This window comes from Morus notabilis, unplaced genomic scaffold (assembly GCF_000414095.1).
Source record: "Morus notabilis unplaced genomic scaffold, ASM41409v2 Scaffold792, whole genome shotgun sequence".
NCBI lineage: Eukaryota > Viridiplantae > Streptophyta > Magnoliopsida > Rosales > Moraceae > Morus > Morus notabilis.
The window spans coordinates 164,679-181,253 of NW_010367733.1; the positions used below are offsets into that span (position 1 = coordinate 164,679).

Consider the following 16,575-nt stretch of genomic DNA (forward strand, 5'->3'; position numbering starts at 1 on the left):
ATCAGAAAAAATAACAAGTTCAAAAATAAACCTAAATACCTGTTAAATCAGAAAAAATAACAAGTTCAACCTTATCCTAATTTAGGAGGAAGAGAGGTTAAATAATACTCAAGATGGTAAGAGATTTATATACAAACAATACATATAAAGAAGGGAGGAAAAGAAACGTATGTATACAATCAGTAATAAACGAAAGGAAGTGAAGCAAAGTAACGATTATGAATCGGAAACTCTCTCCAAAAAAACTTTTTCGCTGCAAAATTTTTTACAAGGTAATAAATTTTTTTTAAGTGGGGTGTATAATTAATATTTTTTTAAAGAGAAATTACATAATCTACCTGACTAAAGTATGTGACTTACTAAAAATACTTCTTTTAAAAAACTCTACCTCTTAGCTAGTTTTAGTCTATGTAAAAACATATGGGCTAATGTTAAGAGGTAAAAATAAAAAGGGGCTTTATTTCAAGAGGCATTTTTAAAAATTGCCTTGTTTTAAAAGATTGTTGTCCTTAAACGTAATTCTATTAATGGATAATTTAATAATAAAAAATTTATTAAAAATAAGTGTGTAAAAAGTATAATAGGTGGTATTAATAGACGCCCCCCTTGTTCAAATAGTAATATTAAAAATAAATCCTAAAATGACTAACTCCTAACTTTTCGACACACGTGCTTTACAAGTTTATGGTCTTTAGTTAAGCCAATGTCATAATTCCAAATGGCTGCTATTTTTGCTTTCTCATTCCAGCAAGAAGCCTTAATCTCAGTATAATGTGGAAGGAAATATGACTGTAATACAACACAACATGAGAATTCCTATAGCTGGGCAACATTCATAATACGAATATCTCCAAGAATGTGTATATCAGAACCAACTTCTGTGTCTCTTTATTTTTGTCCTCTTTATCTCCCTCTAATAAAATCATGACACGTCAATGAAATGCCGCGTCAATCAAAATTTTTTATTATGTCAATTAAAAAGTCATGATATAATTTTAATTGACGTGGCATAATCAATAAGACGCGTAAAAAACATATTAAAGGGATATTAAAGAGACATATGAGCTAAATCTGTGTATCTCAGCTTCTTAGGTTCATGAGTTGCTAACCTCGACCAACTGTTAAGCTATCTTGATCACTGGAGTTCGATCTTGCAGCATTCAAGTAATTGGATCTCACATTCTGTTATACGAGGGGGGGAAAAAAAACAAGAAGAAGAAAAGATTGAGGACCTATTCAGGTATGCAAATTACAAACAACCAATGATTTATTAAATAGAGCAAAACATGCTATGATATTCAACTAAATCTTCCATCAATATTCGTTGCAAACAATACGTAAAGTAGAAGAAATATATTTCTGAATAACTACTCCAAGTTCTTGTACAGACTCTCAGCAACCATGAAATTCGAAGCAGCAAAAAAGTTGAGAAGATAATCATTCAACAAATATTTTACCTCTAGCAATGTGATGTAATAGAAATCCTCCATGTGTTGCATAAGTGCACTCCCATCTCTGATTGCGCGGAATATGTTTATTTCGGTTTGTAATATTTTTTCAATAAGTTCCTTCTCACCCTTCATCTGTGCAAAGTTAAGGGTTACTATTGCAGTAAGATATCAGAAAGGCAAATTTGGCGATCAAAAGAATCGACCTAATAAGTAATAACGAAGCACTTCTTGCTAAAGATTGTGAAAGATCAAAGTAAGACAAACTTGGCAAATTCAATCGTTAATGGATAACTCAAAATCTTGCGATAAGAAAGACTAAAAGGCAAGATACATACAAATTCACTGACGAGTACGTCTGGTGTGGATTCCCCAATCACGTCACCATGATAACCATCTCCCAAAAGCTCCAAATTTTCCTGGATAGCATGTACTGCATTTATTAGATACTATTTGTAGTTGTAAAAAATAAAAATAAAAAAAGCATTTATCGAAATAGTCATTGGCATGTTTCCTCGATATTAAGTCACCGCTAAAAAATTACTAAACAGGGTCACCAACTTTCAAAGATAAGAAAAAACGACCAATGCTCTGACACTATGTTAATTGCTACCAACTAAAAAGAGTAAACTTCTTAGAAACAAAATTATAATTGATAATCTGATGATCTGATGATCAATTCAACTCATGATAATAAGTCATTCAATACCAGAAGAGACCTGGATAGGGTTATAATATACAAGTTCTAATTATGTTCTAGAAGATCAATCCGGATTATCTATTTGATGAGTAGTGCAGAGCAAAGTAATTCTTAGAATTCGAAACCAGTCGTGTGCCATTAGGAAAAAAATATAAATGCATAGAACACAAGGATCGTGAATGCAACAAGTTATGATATTTTGTAACCTAGAGTGGGTTTCATTATCGTTGATAATTGACCTCCATAAGAGATTGAAAACGAGTTACTCACCAAAGCAATCTTTAGATCTCCTGCTGCTAAATAAACAGGTTGAGCTACATGGCAATAACCCATCAAGCGTGGGACTGTCGGTATAATGTCCCTGTGGTTTACGACTCTCCAACTATCTTTGACTTTCTGAATACACAAGCATAGAGGGTTGTGTAAACATTCACTGACAATCATATAGCATCAAGCAAAATAAGAGAAGAGTCACAAATTTACACTTCACAAATTTCAAAGTATTTCGAGGCTACAAGAAGTGTGGCAGCTACCATATCGACATAAAAACAGTCTTTATAATAGGGGTTATTTGCAAATATTCCAAGCAGAGATGACATATATAACACACACACACAGAGGAAATGATAGGAAAGAAATGATATGACGTAAACTTTAACCATCACTGAAGAAAAGAAAACAGCATGATAAGACAGATTGTATGTATACGCATTCTTTGTTACCTGATTGTAAACTTCTGCGAACTGTTTGTTACCGACTCTAGGAGATCCAAAGTTGTACATGGTCACAGATATTGCCCCACGTCTAGCACACACAAATACATAAATCAAACATTAAATCATCTTTAGAAATGAAAGCTTAATGGCAATACTGTTTGTCTTTCAAAATAAAATAAAATGTAACGACTCTATATTGTTTGCTAGAAATCACGGGTTCTTTTTTGTTATTTCTCATGCTTGGTGATTAAAATAAGGATGTCTTTAAAATTCCTCAGCAAAATCAAAATTTCCAGTGAAGTTCAAAAGATAATTTTGTCCTTCTACCAAGAGTTGATATTGAATTCCTGATCACCATGTTCTTGCCATCAGCTGCCCTTACACATGCTAAATCAGTATTATTTGTCTGAATTTTCAAAACATAAATCACAAACAACCTAATATTGACCACAAAATCATCATTGCAATTTTAAAGTTAAGCTGCCTTGTACTCATCCAAACAATGATCAGACACATTAGGCGAGAATCAAAGCAGAAACTTAAGTGTGTCATCCTAGTTCACTTTTCCCTTCAATATAGCCACGGTTTCTACATTCCCGTGACCATTTCATGCGAGACAGATAAAGCCGTGAGAAGGCAACATCGCTCTGGCTTGACTTCTGACAGCTCTTAAAAAAAAAAATAGAGAAAACTATTTGGCCTAGAATCGGGTAGTGGATAAAACAAAGGACACATCTGGTTAATATTTTGTGTGGTGATGCTTGTCCACACACAATCATCCACACCCCTAACGACTTACTAAAGTCTTGCAGATACGATAGATCATTGTGTCACAATGGTATTCCCACCAGAAACACCAAATAAATGAAGGAAATTTGGAAGCATACCAACGATGACTACACATATGATAACAAGAATATCGACAAAAAGCTTAACTTACTGGAGGAGAATAACTCACTTTGCCAGTTGACTTGATGAAAGTTCCAGTGCTAGAAGGGTAGCCAATGCACCTCCTAGACTATGACCAGTCACATAAACATGCCATTTAAGCGGCGACTCTCCATGATCATCACTGTCATAGAAGAAAAAGAAAATACTTTTTGGCTTCCTCAACCCAAAAACTAGTACTTAACAGAAAGAGAAAAAAAAGTACAAATAATACTCAGCAACCTGACTAAGCTTGTTTAATAGTAGGGAATATTGGAAAGAGAAGAGAGGGGTGAGGGAATAAGTGGAAGGATTTTTGTATGTAGGGGTTTTTGGGTAGGAGAGAAAAGAGGAGGTAATTGATTGGTGTGAGGGATTTCAAATCCTTTGAAGAACCAAAATTTTAGTCACTTCTAATATGGAAGGATTAGAGGAGGAATCCATATGAAATACAATAGTAGAAAAGTCATCCCCTTTTTTGCTCCATTTTCCTCACCTATGTTATATATCTCTCTTTCCTTCCTATTTCTTTCCCACATTTCTACATGAAAAAGGCCTAGTTGAGTATGAGATCTTATTTTAAATCTTCCAAAAATTTATGTTCAGAGATTTGGTAGCTAGCGGAGATCATTTTAATCCTAAAAATAAATAGGAAATATTACATATATACTGAAAAGAATCCTACCATATCAAATTGCAGTAAATAGGTCCTCCATAATTATTTCTCACAAAAACTATTCGTACAATACCATATTTGTAAAAATAAAAATCAGTTAAATGCATTGAAGACATAACTTACATATAACCAATTGCGTGCTTGATAAGAGAGATGATTCTTATTCTGACCGAATCATATGCACTTAAGAAACCACTGTGAACCTGAAATAAATCAATCACCACAGCATGTAAAAAAGAAACGAATCGTCCTCAGTAATCTTTGCAACTCATGCAATTGTAGCAGAGTATCAACTGCTTACTTGAACTTCTTGTTTGAAGTCTCCTCCAATCCTTTCAGGATTGAGCCTGAAAAATAAAATAGAATGATTCACATAATTATCAACCTAGCTTTAACGTAAAAGAGGGACATCTCAAAACCACAAGATCTAGGGCCTGAGCTGAGATGAAAAACAATCAACAACTGAACAAGGAAAGCCCTTGAAATAATTCCAAACACCAGAACTCCATTTCTTATGGATGGTAAGTTATGCCTACATGAGCATGAGATAAGGAAAATATCTGGAAAAATATTTAATAAAACAAAGGCTTATTAATAGCATGCAGCTGTACATATTCTGCCGTAAGTTTCACGCAGCTAGTTTCTTTATGGCAAAGCTGGAAGCTAACTGTGAACATGTGTGATATCTGGCCCTTACTAGGACGAAGCATTAAGCTACACTGACAAATATGTTGCAATTTATCTAGTGCATTGCAAGTCCTCCAACCCTAATACGATGAAGCATTAGGCTACACTAACAAATATGTTGCAATTTATCTAGTACATTGTAAATTCTTCATTGAAACAAAAACTGATACGATTAAAGGGCACAACATTCAGAAATGCAATATCAGAGAAAACATCAGATGAATTGCTCAAAACAAGAGAGAGAAAGAGTAGATCTTACCCAGCTGGTACTAGCATTAAATCCGTTTTCAAGTCCTTCCATTTTGTCTGCAAAATCAAATAAATAAGCATGTTCAACTGAAAGCGACACATTCAACTCCCGTAATAACAGCAATGTATGCCCCACCTGTTCCGTTCCTCTAAACGCAACAACCAATCTTCTCCTTGAAGAATCTCGCCAGATTGCCACCTACAGCTTTTCTTACTTTAGTATTTCACAAAAATAATCAGATTTCTTTATCGACAATGTTCAAAACAACATATTCCCTTCTTCACATTCTTAAGGAAGTCTAACCAAGAAAGCAAGCACCTCGCAAAGACATACATACAAATACACACACATGTATATGTGTGTGTGTGTGTGTGTGTGTATGTATATGTGTGTGTGTGTATATATGTACGTACGTATGTATGTATATACCTGTGTGTCCGTTGATTCATTATCTAAGAAGCATATCTTCTCAAATTCTGACTTTATAAAACTTTGTTGTCCAAGAGAAGTAGCAAGCATTGCCCATGCCTCCATGGCACTCTCTGCAGTTGAAAAGAGTTCTTTCATCTCCTGAGCTTTCTTTTCATCCAACACTAGCCCATCTTGTGAAGCAAGCTTCTCATTCGTTACATCTCCATCACTAGAAACACCCTCTTGTTTAACACTCTTTTCCGAAAGGCATGCTTCCTTGTTTGATTCAGAAATTGCTGCTGTCAAAACCATTAAAGCTCCTAAGACGGAATCTGTTTGCTTCAAGAGATCCTCTGTTGCTTTCTTTATATCCGGAAGGGAAGAACGAACGGTTTTAATGTCAAGTGAGCCACTTGCTTTGTCATGGACTACCTCCATGCCTTCTGAAGTAGCAAGCCCGGATTCAATGTAACCTGCTTCTGCTATACTTTTCGACTGTAAACCAATTCTGTTCAATAAGTCAAATCCATCCCACTTAAATTTCTCCGGAATTGGAAGACCAAGTTTCTGAACTACACTTTGATTGATAACATTAGCAAAGTTCTTCCAGAAATATTTATCTGATTCTGTCTTCTCACCAACTTGTGGTACAACTTCAGCAGAATGCCCATTTCCCAATCCATCATTATCTGTGTGAAGCTCCTTTAAATTGTTCCCATCATTGTGAGTTGTACTAGTTGAAGTACCTTCAGTAACTTCATTAGATTTATCAATCTCATTTCTGCCATTTTTATCGCTGTTCGAAATCCGATCCTTAGTAAGGTAAGTATCATTGAAGGATTTTAGCTGTCCAAAAGCATATTTCACAAACTGACGGGCTTGGACCGTCTCAGAGCCAACAATCATTTTCAAAGCAGAGTCAAAACCATTTTTACGCAGAAATTCTGAAACAAAAGGGAGTCTCCACCATTCCTTTTCCTCTTCGATTTGAGCAAAGGTTTTATACTTGACCTGAAACCTCAACATTAGCAAAATAATGTCAAGAGAAAATATTGAAAACTGGAAGAGAAATTGAATGACTTTTTCCCACTATGAAAGGGGAGAAAATGACGGTTTTGGGTACTTTCTCATGTTCAAATTCCAGTACTTTCTTATTAAAAAAAATCCAGAACTTTCTCATTCGTCCTTAAAATTACTGATGCACATCAAACTTTTCTTTCCGCCAAAGTAACAATTTAACTTATTTAAAGAAGGAAACTTAACAAACGACGACGTACCATAAAAACATGATACAAAGCAGGAGTATTTATGAAATCATATTTAGGAAACTTATGAAATCATATTTTGTTGGGTTTTTTTTTTTTTTTTTTTTTTTTTTTTTTTTTTTTTTTTTTCCATTGGTTGTTTATTTTCCCTCCAATATCAGAAGTCGAAGTGAACCACCATTTTTCTGCTAAGAATTCAAAGATCACTCCTTTCGCTTCCACCGCTCTATATAAACAAACCCCGCAGAAAAACACAGAGAGAGAAACAAACACTTTCAGAGAGAGAGGCAAGCATAAGGAAAGACCAGAGAGAAAAAAAGAAAGAAAGAAACTTTGAGACAAGAATGGCAGATCAACAGCTCGTTCAGAAACAAGAAGTGATTCAGCAAAGCCCTCTCGAAGCTCCTCCGCACTCCACGGAGCCCCCGGACTTCTCTGTCCTCCGCCTCGATCACCAACAAGACCACTCTCCCTGCGCCAACTGCGGCTTCTCCGGCGCCGGAAATTCCCACAAACGGCCTTCGCCGACCTCCATCAACTCCCAACAACCCAAAAAGCTCATTCTTGACCCCAACACCCCCACCGCTTATCCTCTCCTCCGGCGCTGCGTCTCCGGCCCCTTACACCTTCCTCCTCCGGTTCAGTCCCCGCCAGAGTCCTATCCGGCCTCGGCCTCGGGCGTTTCGTCGAACGCCTCGCCGGACACCGCGCTGAATCTCGGCCCGCTCGTCCACTACTCTGCCTCCTCGGCTGCCGCCGCTGCTCTGGCGATCTATCTCCGTTCCCATTCCGTTTCCGTCCCCGGAGAAATCGCTTTCGAGGACCTCGAGCTCTAATGAGTTTGACAAGACTGACAATTCGAAGGTATATCAACGTGATTTCTTCTCTTTTCCTCATCTAAAAAGGTTGATCTCTGAAATCAGCGCCATTTTCTTGGTTTAATTTTACGTTTCTTGATCTGGGCTACTTTCTTTTTTTATCATTGTTATCAATTTGTTTTCTCTATAATGCAAAGTTTCATTCAATAGAATCTGATTTTCTTTCTTATTATTCTTGGCCATTATTACATGGGCAGTTCTTAATTTTTCTTATTTGCATCAGAATAAATGTATTTTTTTTTCTTTTTGGTGCAGAATCTGACAAAGATTAGGAATTGTTGGAAGGAGATAAACTTGTCGATGGAAGAGTTCATGAGAGTTGAACATGAATCAGAGGACCAAACCGAATCACTCGTTGAAGAAGAAGAACCAGAGGAAGAAAATGGAGGAGTGGAAACGACAACATATCACGGTTACGACAAAGATATCAATGCCACTAATGTCTGCTTCTTTTAACTCTCAAAAGTTTTTCTTTTTTTATTGATTTAATATTAAGAATAATATTATCATGACGCCATTTTTAATTGATGTTATTTTAACAGGGTCCTGAAAAGGAATTGCAGGAATCTCTTAGCGTGGAGAGAGATGGGAAGTACCTGAACATTCACTTCGAGTGTCATTGTGGAAAGAGATATCATTTCCTACTTGTTGGTGGAAGTTGCTTTTACAAGCTTTTGTAGATTCAGATTTCAGTTTTAATTTCTCTCTTTTTCTTTAATCGTCATTTTGATGGGTTTGGAAGCAAATGATATGTTGAGTGTGTGAAATGTGAATGAATAATTGTAGAACTACTTTGTAAATGAATGATTGTAAAACTACGTACGTGGAAATACTTCAATGGATATCTTAAAGAATTGACTTTTCTTTTCACAGTTTTTCTGTTTAAGCTTCTTCTTCAGTCAGTAGTGTAATTGTCTTTTCCGAGAAATAAATGAAAGTATGCATTGGTCAACATCAAATAAGATTCATTCCCCCAACCAAAAAAAGAAAAAGAAGAGCTCTATATATATATATATATATGTATATATATATATATGTATATATATATATATATTTGCACCAATGTAGAAGTTCATTTCACCAGGAAACTTACCTCCAGCTTTAACTTTCCACCACCGCCCATCCCTTCCAAATCCACCACTAGTTCATGCATATTTCCTAGCAAAAGGCAGTTGTCTCATCATACCAGTACTAGGAACTCAAATACAGATATACAGTATATCTACAAAACAAACACAAAACATTTACATACATAATTCTTCTAATGAAACAGACTTGAGAAATATGAATCCTACACCATGTAAGGGATTCGCTACTGTCTTCTCACCATCACATAAGCTTTCCAGATTAATGCCCGTATTCCCCATGCGTTTATGTGGAGCAACAAGGTTTGCATCCCAAGCTGCAACCTAAAATTATATCTACATGTTAGAGAATGTATAATATTTCAAGACGAGAACTGGAAAAACTGAGAGTGGATTAGATCTTTTCTCATAGCAAATGAAATTATAGATTTAGCACTCTGCATATTGACCTGAAGATTTCTCTTTGGAGGCTGCTCGATATTAAAAGTGAAGTCCTCATTCCATTTTGGCTCTTTTGTCCTGACATGAATTAATCATTTATACATATATCAAAAGCTATAAGTTACATCACATCAAGCTTCAAATTTTTTCTGCATCCCCTTGGAATCGTCTTCTGATGTACCATGTTTAAAATATGTATGATATAGGCCTCACTCAATTCACTGATTCAAGTTTTTAAATTCGAACTGAGATGTGACTTTATGTGAGAGCTTTTAACAGTAGAAAAAAAGTTAGATATGACTTTTTCTGAGAGCTTTTAATTGTAGCAAAATTAGAATTGAAAACTCGAATCGGTGAAATGAACGAGGCCATAGTTCTAATTCAGCAATATTACGTTTTTTGGATACTATTTCATTAGCAATAGTGGTTCTCACAAAAGTCGGAACATCTAGCCTGTCACAAGAACCCATAGGCACTCTTAAATGTCTAAGCTGCAGTATTGTTAAAGCTACAGTTCACAAAATATGCTGCACTCTATTCTTAATAACAACTATAAAACACTATATGAAACAAGATAAGATGTTCTAGTCAATCCACAGTATTAGAAGAGCTATTACAATATGGATTGGTGTAGTATGAGTATATACATATCATTTTATCTGCAGAGATATAGATGGATTCAAAAGGAAAAATGAAAATAGCAAGAGTTTACCCCCATTTAATCTTGCTCTTGACAACTTGACCATCCAGTTCCATAACCACATATGGATCACTTGTCCCCTGAGAACAAAGATAAAGTTATAAACGTGTAAAAACATTTGGATCACTTGTGTTTGGTATGAGGATTCATGCCATGGTTTGAACCATGGTTCGTAGCTCGCTACAATGTTTTCTCTCACAAAAAACACACATAAACTGAGAATGGTTTTGAATCATGGTTCTGAATCTATGAACGAAACGTCCAATGCAAAAAGATACAACTGAACCTCAGTGCATAAAGCATAATACAAACCCAGGGATCCATGGCAGGAAGATCAAAACCCTCTTTCAGTTTTACAAATACTTGTCCATCATATATCTCGCGTACAAATGATCTGCATTCAGGGAAGAAAAATCGCATCTGTTCGTCAATAAATTTATTGACCATTTTACTTGTAATAGATAGGCTTTGAAATCATGTTCTAGAACTAGTCATGAATTATGAGTTACTATTATTCTTTCTTAAGTGAATGAAAGCCAACAAGACTGGGAATCCCTTTTAAAAATTAAAAGCAAATAACAGAAATTCTGAAGAATCTATCCATTAGAAGAAATTTCATACTCTGATAGATACACCGTCTTACAATCCGCCGCGTCAACTTCTCGTCTACCAATATTTTCCTGAACAACACAGAGTCAATATAATTTGCTGTCAGCAGCACCTAGTTAAGTTGCAGCATAATGATTTATGCGTACAAAGTAACAAATAGTCATAGTGATGATGATGATAAAGCTCGCTAGCAAAAAGAAAAATGTAATAAATAGTTATTTCAGAATTCATAGTCCTTTTTATACTTTTTTTTTATCCCAGTCTCACCTATGTCAAGAGAAAAACTTTAATATGAGCAAGATTTTCAGTCATTTTCCCTTCCTTTTCTTTCTTTCCCTTCACTGCAACGAACCACACAATAGTGCAAATAACAGGAAAAAACAAATTGAAAATTTGAAAAAGAAGAAGAAGAATTTCCATATTGTTTCTTTGCTCCGATTTCAATTCAAAGTTCCATATTTCTCTTTATCCTTAACGTTTTCGTGGCAAAAAGATAGTTCCAGTAAATTCGGTAGTTAAAGTAGTTCCATTTTCCCTAATTTTACCAAAAACCAAACAAACCCCAGCTAAAAGCGAAAAGATAAATGGGATTCAGGAAGATTTACAGCAGGGCTAGTATAGGCTTCAAAAGCAAAACCGGCTAGAACCACAGCTAGATTGATGTCGAACGGCGGTCGCTCGCTCTCGTCGACGATCGAAATCCTATCGACCTCGGCACTCGCTTTGCAGAGGCAGTAGACGGAGTAAACTTTATCTTCGCCTCTTAAATTTTCCCGGAAAGTGAAGACGGCAACTTTCTCGGAAGCCGGGAATCGCCTAGAAAATTCACGGCGTCGGAGGTAACAGAGTCTGGGAGAAACTGAGGAGAAACAGCTGAGAAATTGAAGAGCGTAATGTGTTGGAAGAGAAGACGCCATGGCTGAGAGAGAGGAAAGCTTTGCGAAGCAGAGAAGGAGAAGGAGATGAAATGATAAGAGTAGTGAAAGTGGAAGTGGCAGTGGCAGATGTGTAATTTTGGAAGGTTGATAAGGAGATTAATATAAAGCTGGGATTGGGAACTTGGGAATGGTTTACTGTGATTGGCTTATGGAAGGTCTGAGAAACAAGTAGTGGAAAGCCGTGTGCGGACATAATACCGGTATTGTCGTTATGCTCCGACACTCATGGGCCTCAAATTAGTTGTTTTTCCCTTTCTTTAATTTTTCCCCTTTATTATTGTTTTTAGGTAATTATCATTGTTAGCCTTTGAACTTTAAATATGGTATACTTTGGTCCTTAATCGTTTAATTTTGACAGATTGTTCCTAAACTTTTATTTTTTGATAATTTTGGTCCCTCACAATGGCGAAGAAAGTTCTGAAACTAACATAAAAAATCATCTTTTTATCGTGTAATAACTTAAAATATTTCAAAAATAGTTATATTCTATACAAAATCTTATAACTCAATGTGTTTTAACAGCAGTAGAAAGAACCTTTTGCATTTAACGTAACTATTTTCATAAAATCTCAAGTTGTCACGCAACAAAAACACTATCACTACTATTAAATTTTAGAAGTCTCTCATCAATTTTATTATCGGACCTAAACTATCAAAATAATAAAAATTCAAGGATTAATCTGTAAAAATTAAAAATTTGAAGACTAAAGTGTCAATATACTTACACTTACGGACTATTAGTGCTAATAACTTTTTTCTTGTGGCAATCAAAACTATAGTGAAACGTTGTCCATGGGGAAATATGGTGTTATTATATTTAATGAAATTACTAAAAAATAAAATCCCTAAAAAACCTAGTTAATAAAATGACAATTTCGTTAACATTTGTTTCAAGACATATTGGATGGGAGATGGAAAATTGGTTTTGAGTACGGGAATAATGTCATGGGGAGTGCCTCGGAGAGATTGAGTATAATAATGATTAATAACACCCACAACAAGATGTCTAAATTAAGAATTTCCAAACAAACTTCACTATTTTAAGGAAATTAAGTTTTAAAAAGAGTGAGGCGGACTTTATAAAATTACAATCAGAGTTAAAATAGTTTCAAAAGTCAGCCTCCGGCAACCACAGGGTTTTCACATTGTACATACATATACAAATACAGAAATATAAATAACTGACATCAATCACAATCTAGTAAAGTTTAAAGTTTACAATCCATAGAATTGATACATGCCTTGAATGAATACGATAATAAAGGTAATATTGCACCGGTTCCTTTCTTCTTGACTAGAATTTCCTCACCGTTGAAACCACCTATTCAACGTTATTTCTAGCGTCACCTACGAGGGGTTAAATTACATTTAAAATAAGAAAAAGTGAGTGAAATGCCTAGTAGGATATAAATTTATAAAATTGAATAAATAAATGAAAGTACATGCCCAAATGAATCATTCGGAACCAAACAACCTTTTTTTGAAAGAAAAATAAACTTAAATTACCTATTTTCAGGCACCAGCAAGTAATGATAAATTACTTACGACCAGTGTAAGACCAAACACCACCGTAGTGGCCCGTCCGGGTTTCGGGTCATGTCCCCAAGGATACAATCTCCATATCATGATTTCTAGGCCATCACCGTTGCTACCATGTCTTAAAATATCCCATTTTAAGAAAAATATCGTATAAAACTCTTCTTTAGTTCTCAATGATTTCAAATACGTTTTTATCTTCAAAACATTTTCATAGGCCAAAACACTTTAAAACAATGCTAACAAGGATGTGGACAAGAACATCCTACCTCTCGGATGTCAATTCTACAGATAACTTCGTGTAGTCATAGCTCCACTTGTCTTTGAAGCTCCAAGTCCAATCGTACCGCAAGCTTCGTCATCAAAAACCACAGTTTTGAGTTTAATCCTTATCTCTAAACAATCTAGCTTAACTATATTCAATTGTATCATACTAGTCTACCTTGATTCAAAATCAAAGTTCATAAATAATTTATTAATTCAAATCACGATTCTTCGAGAATCAGAATTCAATCAAGAGAAATAGAATGGAAACAAGGACTCATGTGTATAATCCACTCACTTTGAGTTCTCAAATGAAGTTGGGTTGGTTCTACATTGAATTTCGAGGTCAAAACATGGTTTTTAGAACATCTTGGGTCAGATTTTGTGTGAACCGGTCAACCGGTGACCGAGTAGTGCAACCCCACCGGTCGGCCGGTGGAGTGGTGATCGGCTGACCTCTCGAAGCTGTCAGGGGAAAAAATGGCTGAAATACGAAGAACAAAGCCAAATCCTGTAATTTTGGCCTCAATTTCGAGATATTTTCAAGGAGAATCATCAAAACTAGGTTCCAATCAATAAATGGGGTCCAAAGAAACAAAAATCCCAATTTCTAACATGGTTTCACTCAAAGTCCGTTCAAAATCAAATCAAAACTCATTAAAATCTAAACCAAGAACAAGATCATCAAGAGAAAATCGAAGATCAAGAGTGAGTTTCAAATATTTACCTTGATCTTTACTTTAAGGTTGAAAACTTATTGCAAATCTCCATTTTAGTTAAGATCCGAATCCAAATCCACTTAGAGAAGCGAGAGATACAAACTTGAGAGAAAGGAGAAAAGAAAGAGAGAGAAAGAGAGCAGGGGAGAGACGAGAGAGAGCTCTGAGAGCCTGAGAGAGGGACAAGGGAGAGAGAGACACAGAGAGCTGAGGGAGTCTGAGATAACGAGGGGGAGAGAGAGTGAATGAGAGAGAATGAGAGGGAAATAAAGAAATTAAAGAAATTAAAATAAAATAAAAGAAAAAGGTAATATTAAAAGGTAGTTAAAAGAAAAGGGGTGGAATTGTAAATACTGGAAATAATTAAAAGTTCTTGATTAATTAAGAAGATCAAATTAGGCACACTAATACACTACAATTAGCATAATTAAACCTGTTTAATTCTTGAGGTCATTACAACTCTACCCCTTTAAGGAATTTCGTCGTCAAAATTAGAGCTTACCTCATGATAAGAATAGATGTGGATATCGTTCCTACATTGTTGCTTCTGGTTCCCACATTGCTTCCTCTATACCATGGTGTTGCCACAACACTTTCACTAATGGTATCTCATAATGACGCAGACTTCATCTTCCAATTAAGAATCTGAACTGGTGCTTCCTCGTACGTTGTGTCATATTGAATCGGGAATCGTACCATTGCACAATGGCTTTCAAATCGGGTTGACACTTGTGAAGAATTGAAACATGAAATATGTCGTGTACATGAGATAACTCCAAAGGCAAGGTGAGACGGTAAGCAACAACACCGACTTGTTGGACATTCTGGAACGGGCCTATATACCTCGGTGCAAGTTTCCCTTTTACACCAAAATGTGTGATCCCTTTGCTCGGAGAAACCCTTAACAAGACATAGTTGCCTTCTTGGAATTCTAAGGGTCTACGGCTCCTGTCAGCATAGCTTTTCTAACGACTCTGAGCTGTCAGCAATTGTTCTCAAATAACAGCTATCTTTTCGTTGTTCTCCTGGATATTATCCGATCTAAGAGTAAGTATATCCTCTGGTTCGAGTCAACACACCGGTGATCTGTAAGGTCTACTATATAGAGCTTGGAATGGTGTCAATCCAATGCTAGCCTGATAGTTATTGTTGTAGGCAAATTCGGCTAAATGAAGATGCTTCTTCAAGTTTCCACCGAAGTCCAAAGCGCAGGCATGAAGCATGTCCTCTAAAATCTGAATAACTCTTTCAGATTGTCCATCGATCTGAGAATGAAAAGCAGTGCTGAAATTTAATTTGGTCCCCATGGCTTCTTGGAAACTTCTCCAATACTTTGCATTAAAACGGGTGTCACGATCTAACGTGATGGATAATGGGACTCCGTGAAGCCTAACGATGTATTCTATGTATAACTCTCCTAGAACCTTCTTGGAATATGTTGCACGAAATGGAATGAAGTGCATAGACTTTGTCAGCCTATCCATAACGAGACAAATAGCATCGTGCCTCTGTTCAGTCCTCGGCAATCCCATAAGAAAATCCATCGTGATGTGTTCCTATTTCCATCTGAGAACAAGAAGAGGTTGTAGTTCCCAGGTGAGTTTCCGGTGTTCAGCTTTGATTCGGAGATAAGTCACACATTTTGACACGTATTGGCGAGCATCCTTCTTCATACCTCTCCACCAATATTGGCTCTTGAGATCCTGATACATCTTGATACTACTAGGTGTTAGCATTTACGCCCTTAGGAATAAATGTAACAATATTCTTTGAGACATTTTGACTATTAATAAAGATTTGTTTATTTCATATATCTATCTATTGTCCTTTTTGTGTTCATAATAGTTGAATGTATGATAAGCAAACTAAAAGTCTGATACTGTCATTCTTAATCTTTAGGTCATGCATGTAATGTGAAGAACATGCAGAAGACAAGAATCTAAAGATGATAGTCTAAATCTTATGATCCACAACCGAGGGAATAAAGTTGGGCACGTTATTCATGTTAAGATTGTTATGTTGTCTACTTCCTAACGGAGACGGCTTGTCTTGGTCGTCGGAGGTGGGACTCTATGGGTGGAGACATTGATATAGTTTCTAATGGTGAAATCTATATTGGATCGGACCAAAGTTGAATTGTTTGAATTAATATTTCTGTTTGAATAAACCAATTCACTTTTAATGAATTATATGTTGTCATCTTAATCCTGAGATGGATGATGAACCCGTATGCTTGACTTATATCCTTTGATGTACTAAAGGGAGACATCCTGACATTATGTAAAGGTATGCTTACTGGTACATTGGGGGTATGACTTGTGCATG

General features: G+C 35.9%; 3 protein-coding genes across 3 annotated transcripts; 2 read left to right on the forward strand and 1 right to left on the reverse strand.

Annotated features, from left to right (window-relative positions):
• Positions 1–693: 693 nt before the first annotated feature.
• On the reverse strand, positions 694–11,843 carry LOC21394616. The gene is made up of 18 exons (XM_024175532.1): positions 11,399–11,843; positions 10,806–10,864; positions 10,497–10,578; positions 10,197–10,264; positions 9,493–9,562; positions 9,286–9,367; positions 9,052–9,116; positions 5,834–6,826; positions 5,540–5,602; positions 5,414–5,460; positions 4,769–4,814; positions 4,591–4,670; positions 3,823–3,936; positions 2,871–2,952; positions 2,419–2,544; positions 1,787–1,867; positions 1,458–1,583; positions 694–1,182 (listed from the first exon to the last, which is right to left on the reverse strand). The coding sequence occupies exons 1-18, from the start codon at positions 11,708–11,710 to the stop codon at positions 1,105–1,107; spliced, it is 2,574 nt and encodes an 857-aa protein (XP_024031300.1). The 5' UTR covers positions 11,711–11,843; the 3' UTR covers positions 694–1,104.
• On the forward strand, positions 7,124–8,294 carry LOC112094511. The gene is made up of 2 exons (XM_024175533.1): positions 7,124–7,944; positions 8,214–8,294. Exon 1 carries the CDS (start codon positions 7,425–7,427, stop codon positions 7,914–7,916), a length of 492 nt encoding a protein of 163 aa, XP_024031301.1. The 5' UTR covers positions 7,124–7,424; the 3' UTR covers positions 7,917–7,944; positions 8,214–8,294.
• On the forward strand, positions 8,131–8,638 carry LOC21394617. The gene is made up of 2 exons (XM_024175534.1): positions 8,131–8,399; positions 8,501–8,638. The coding sequence occupies exons 1-2, from the start codon at positions 8,187–8,189 to the stop codon at positions 8,636–8,638; spliced, it is 351 nt and encodes a 116-aa protein (XP_024031302.1). The 5' UTR covers positions 8,131–8,186.
• Positions 11,844–16,575: the final 4,732 nt, after the last annotated feature.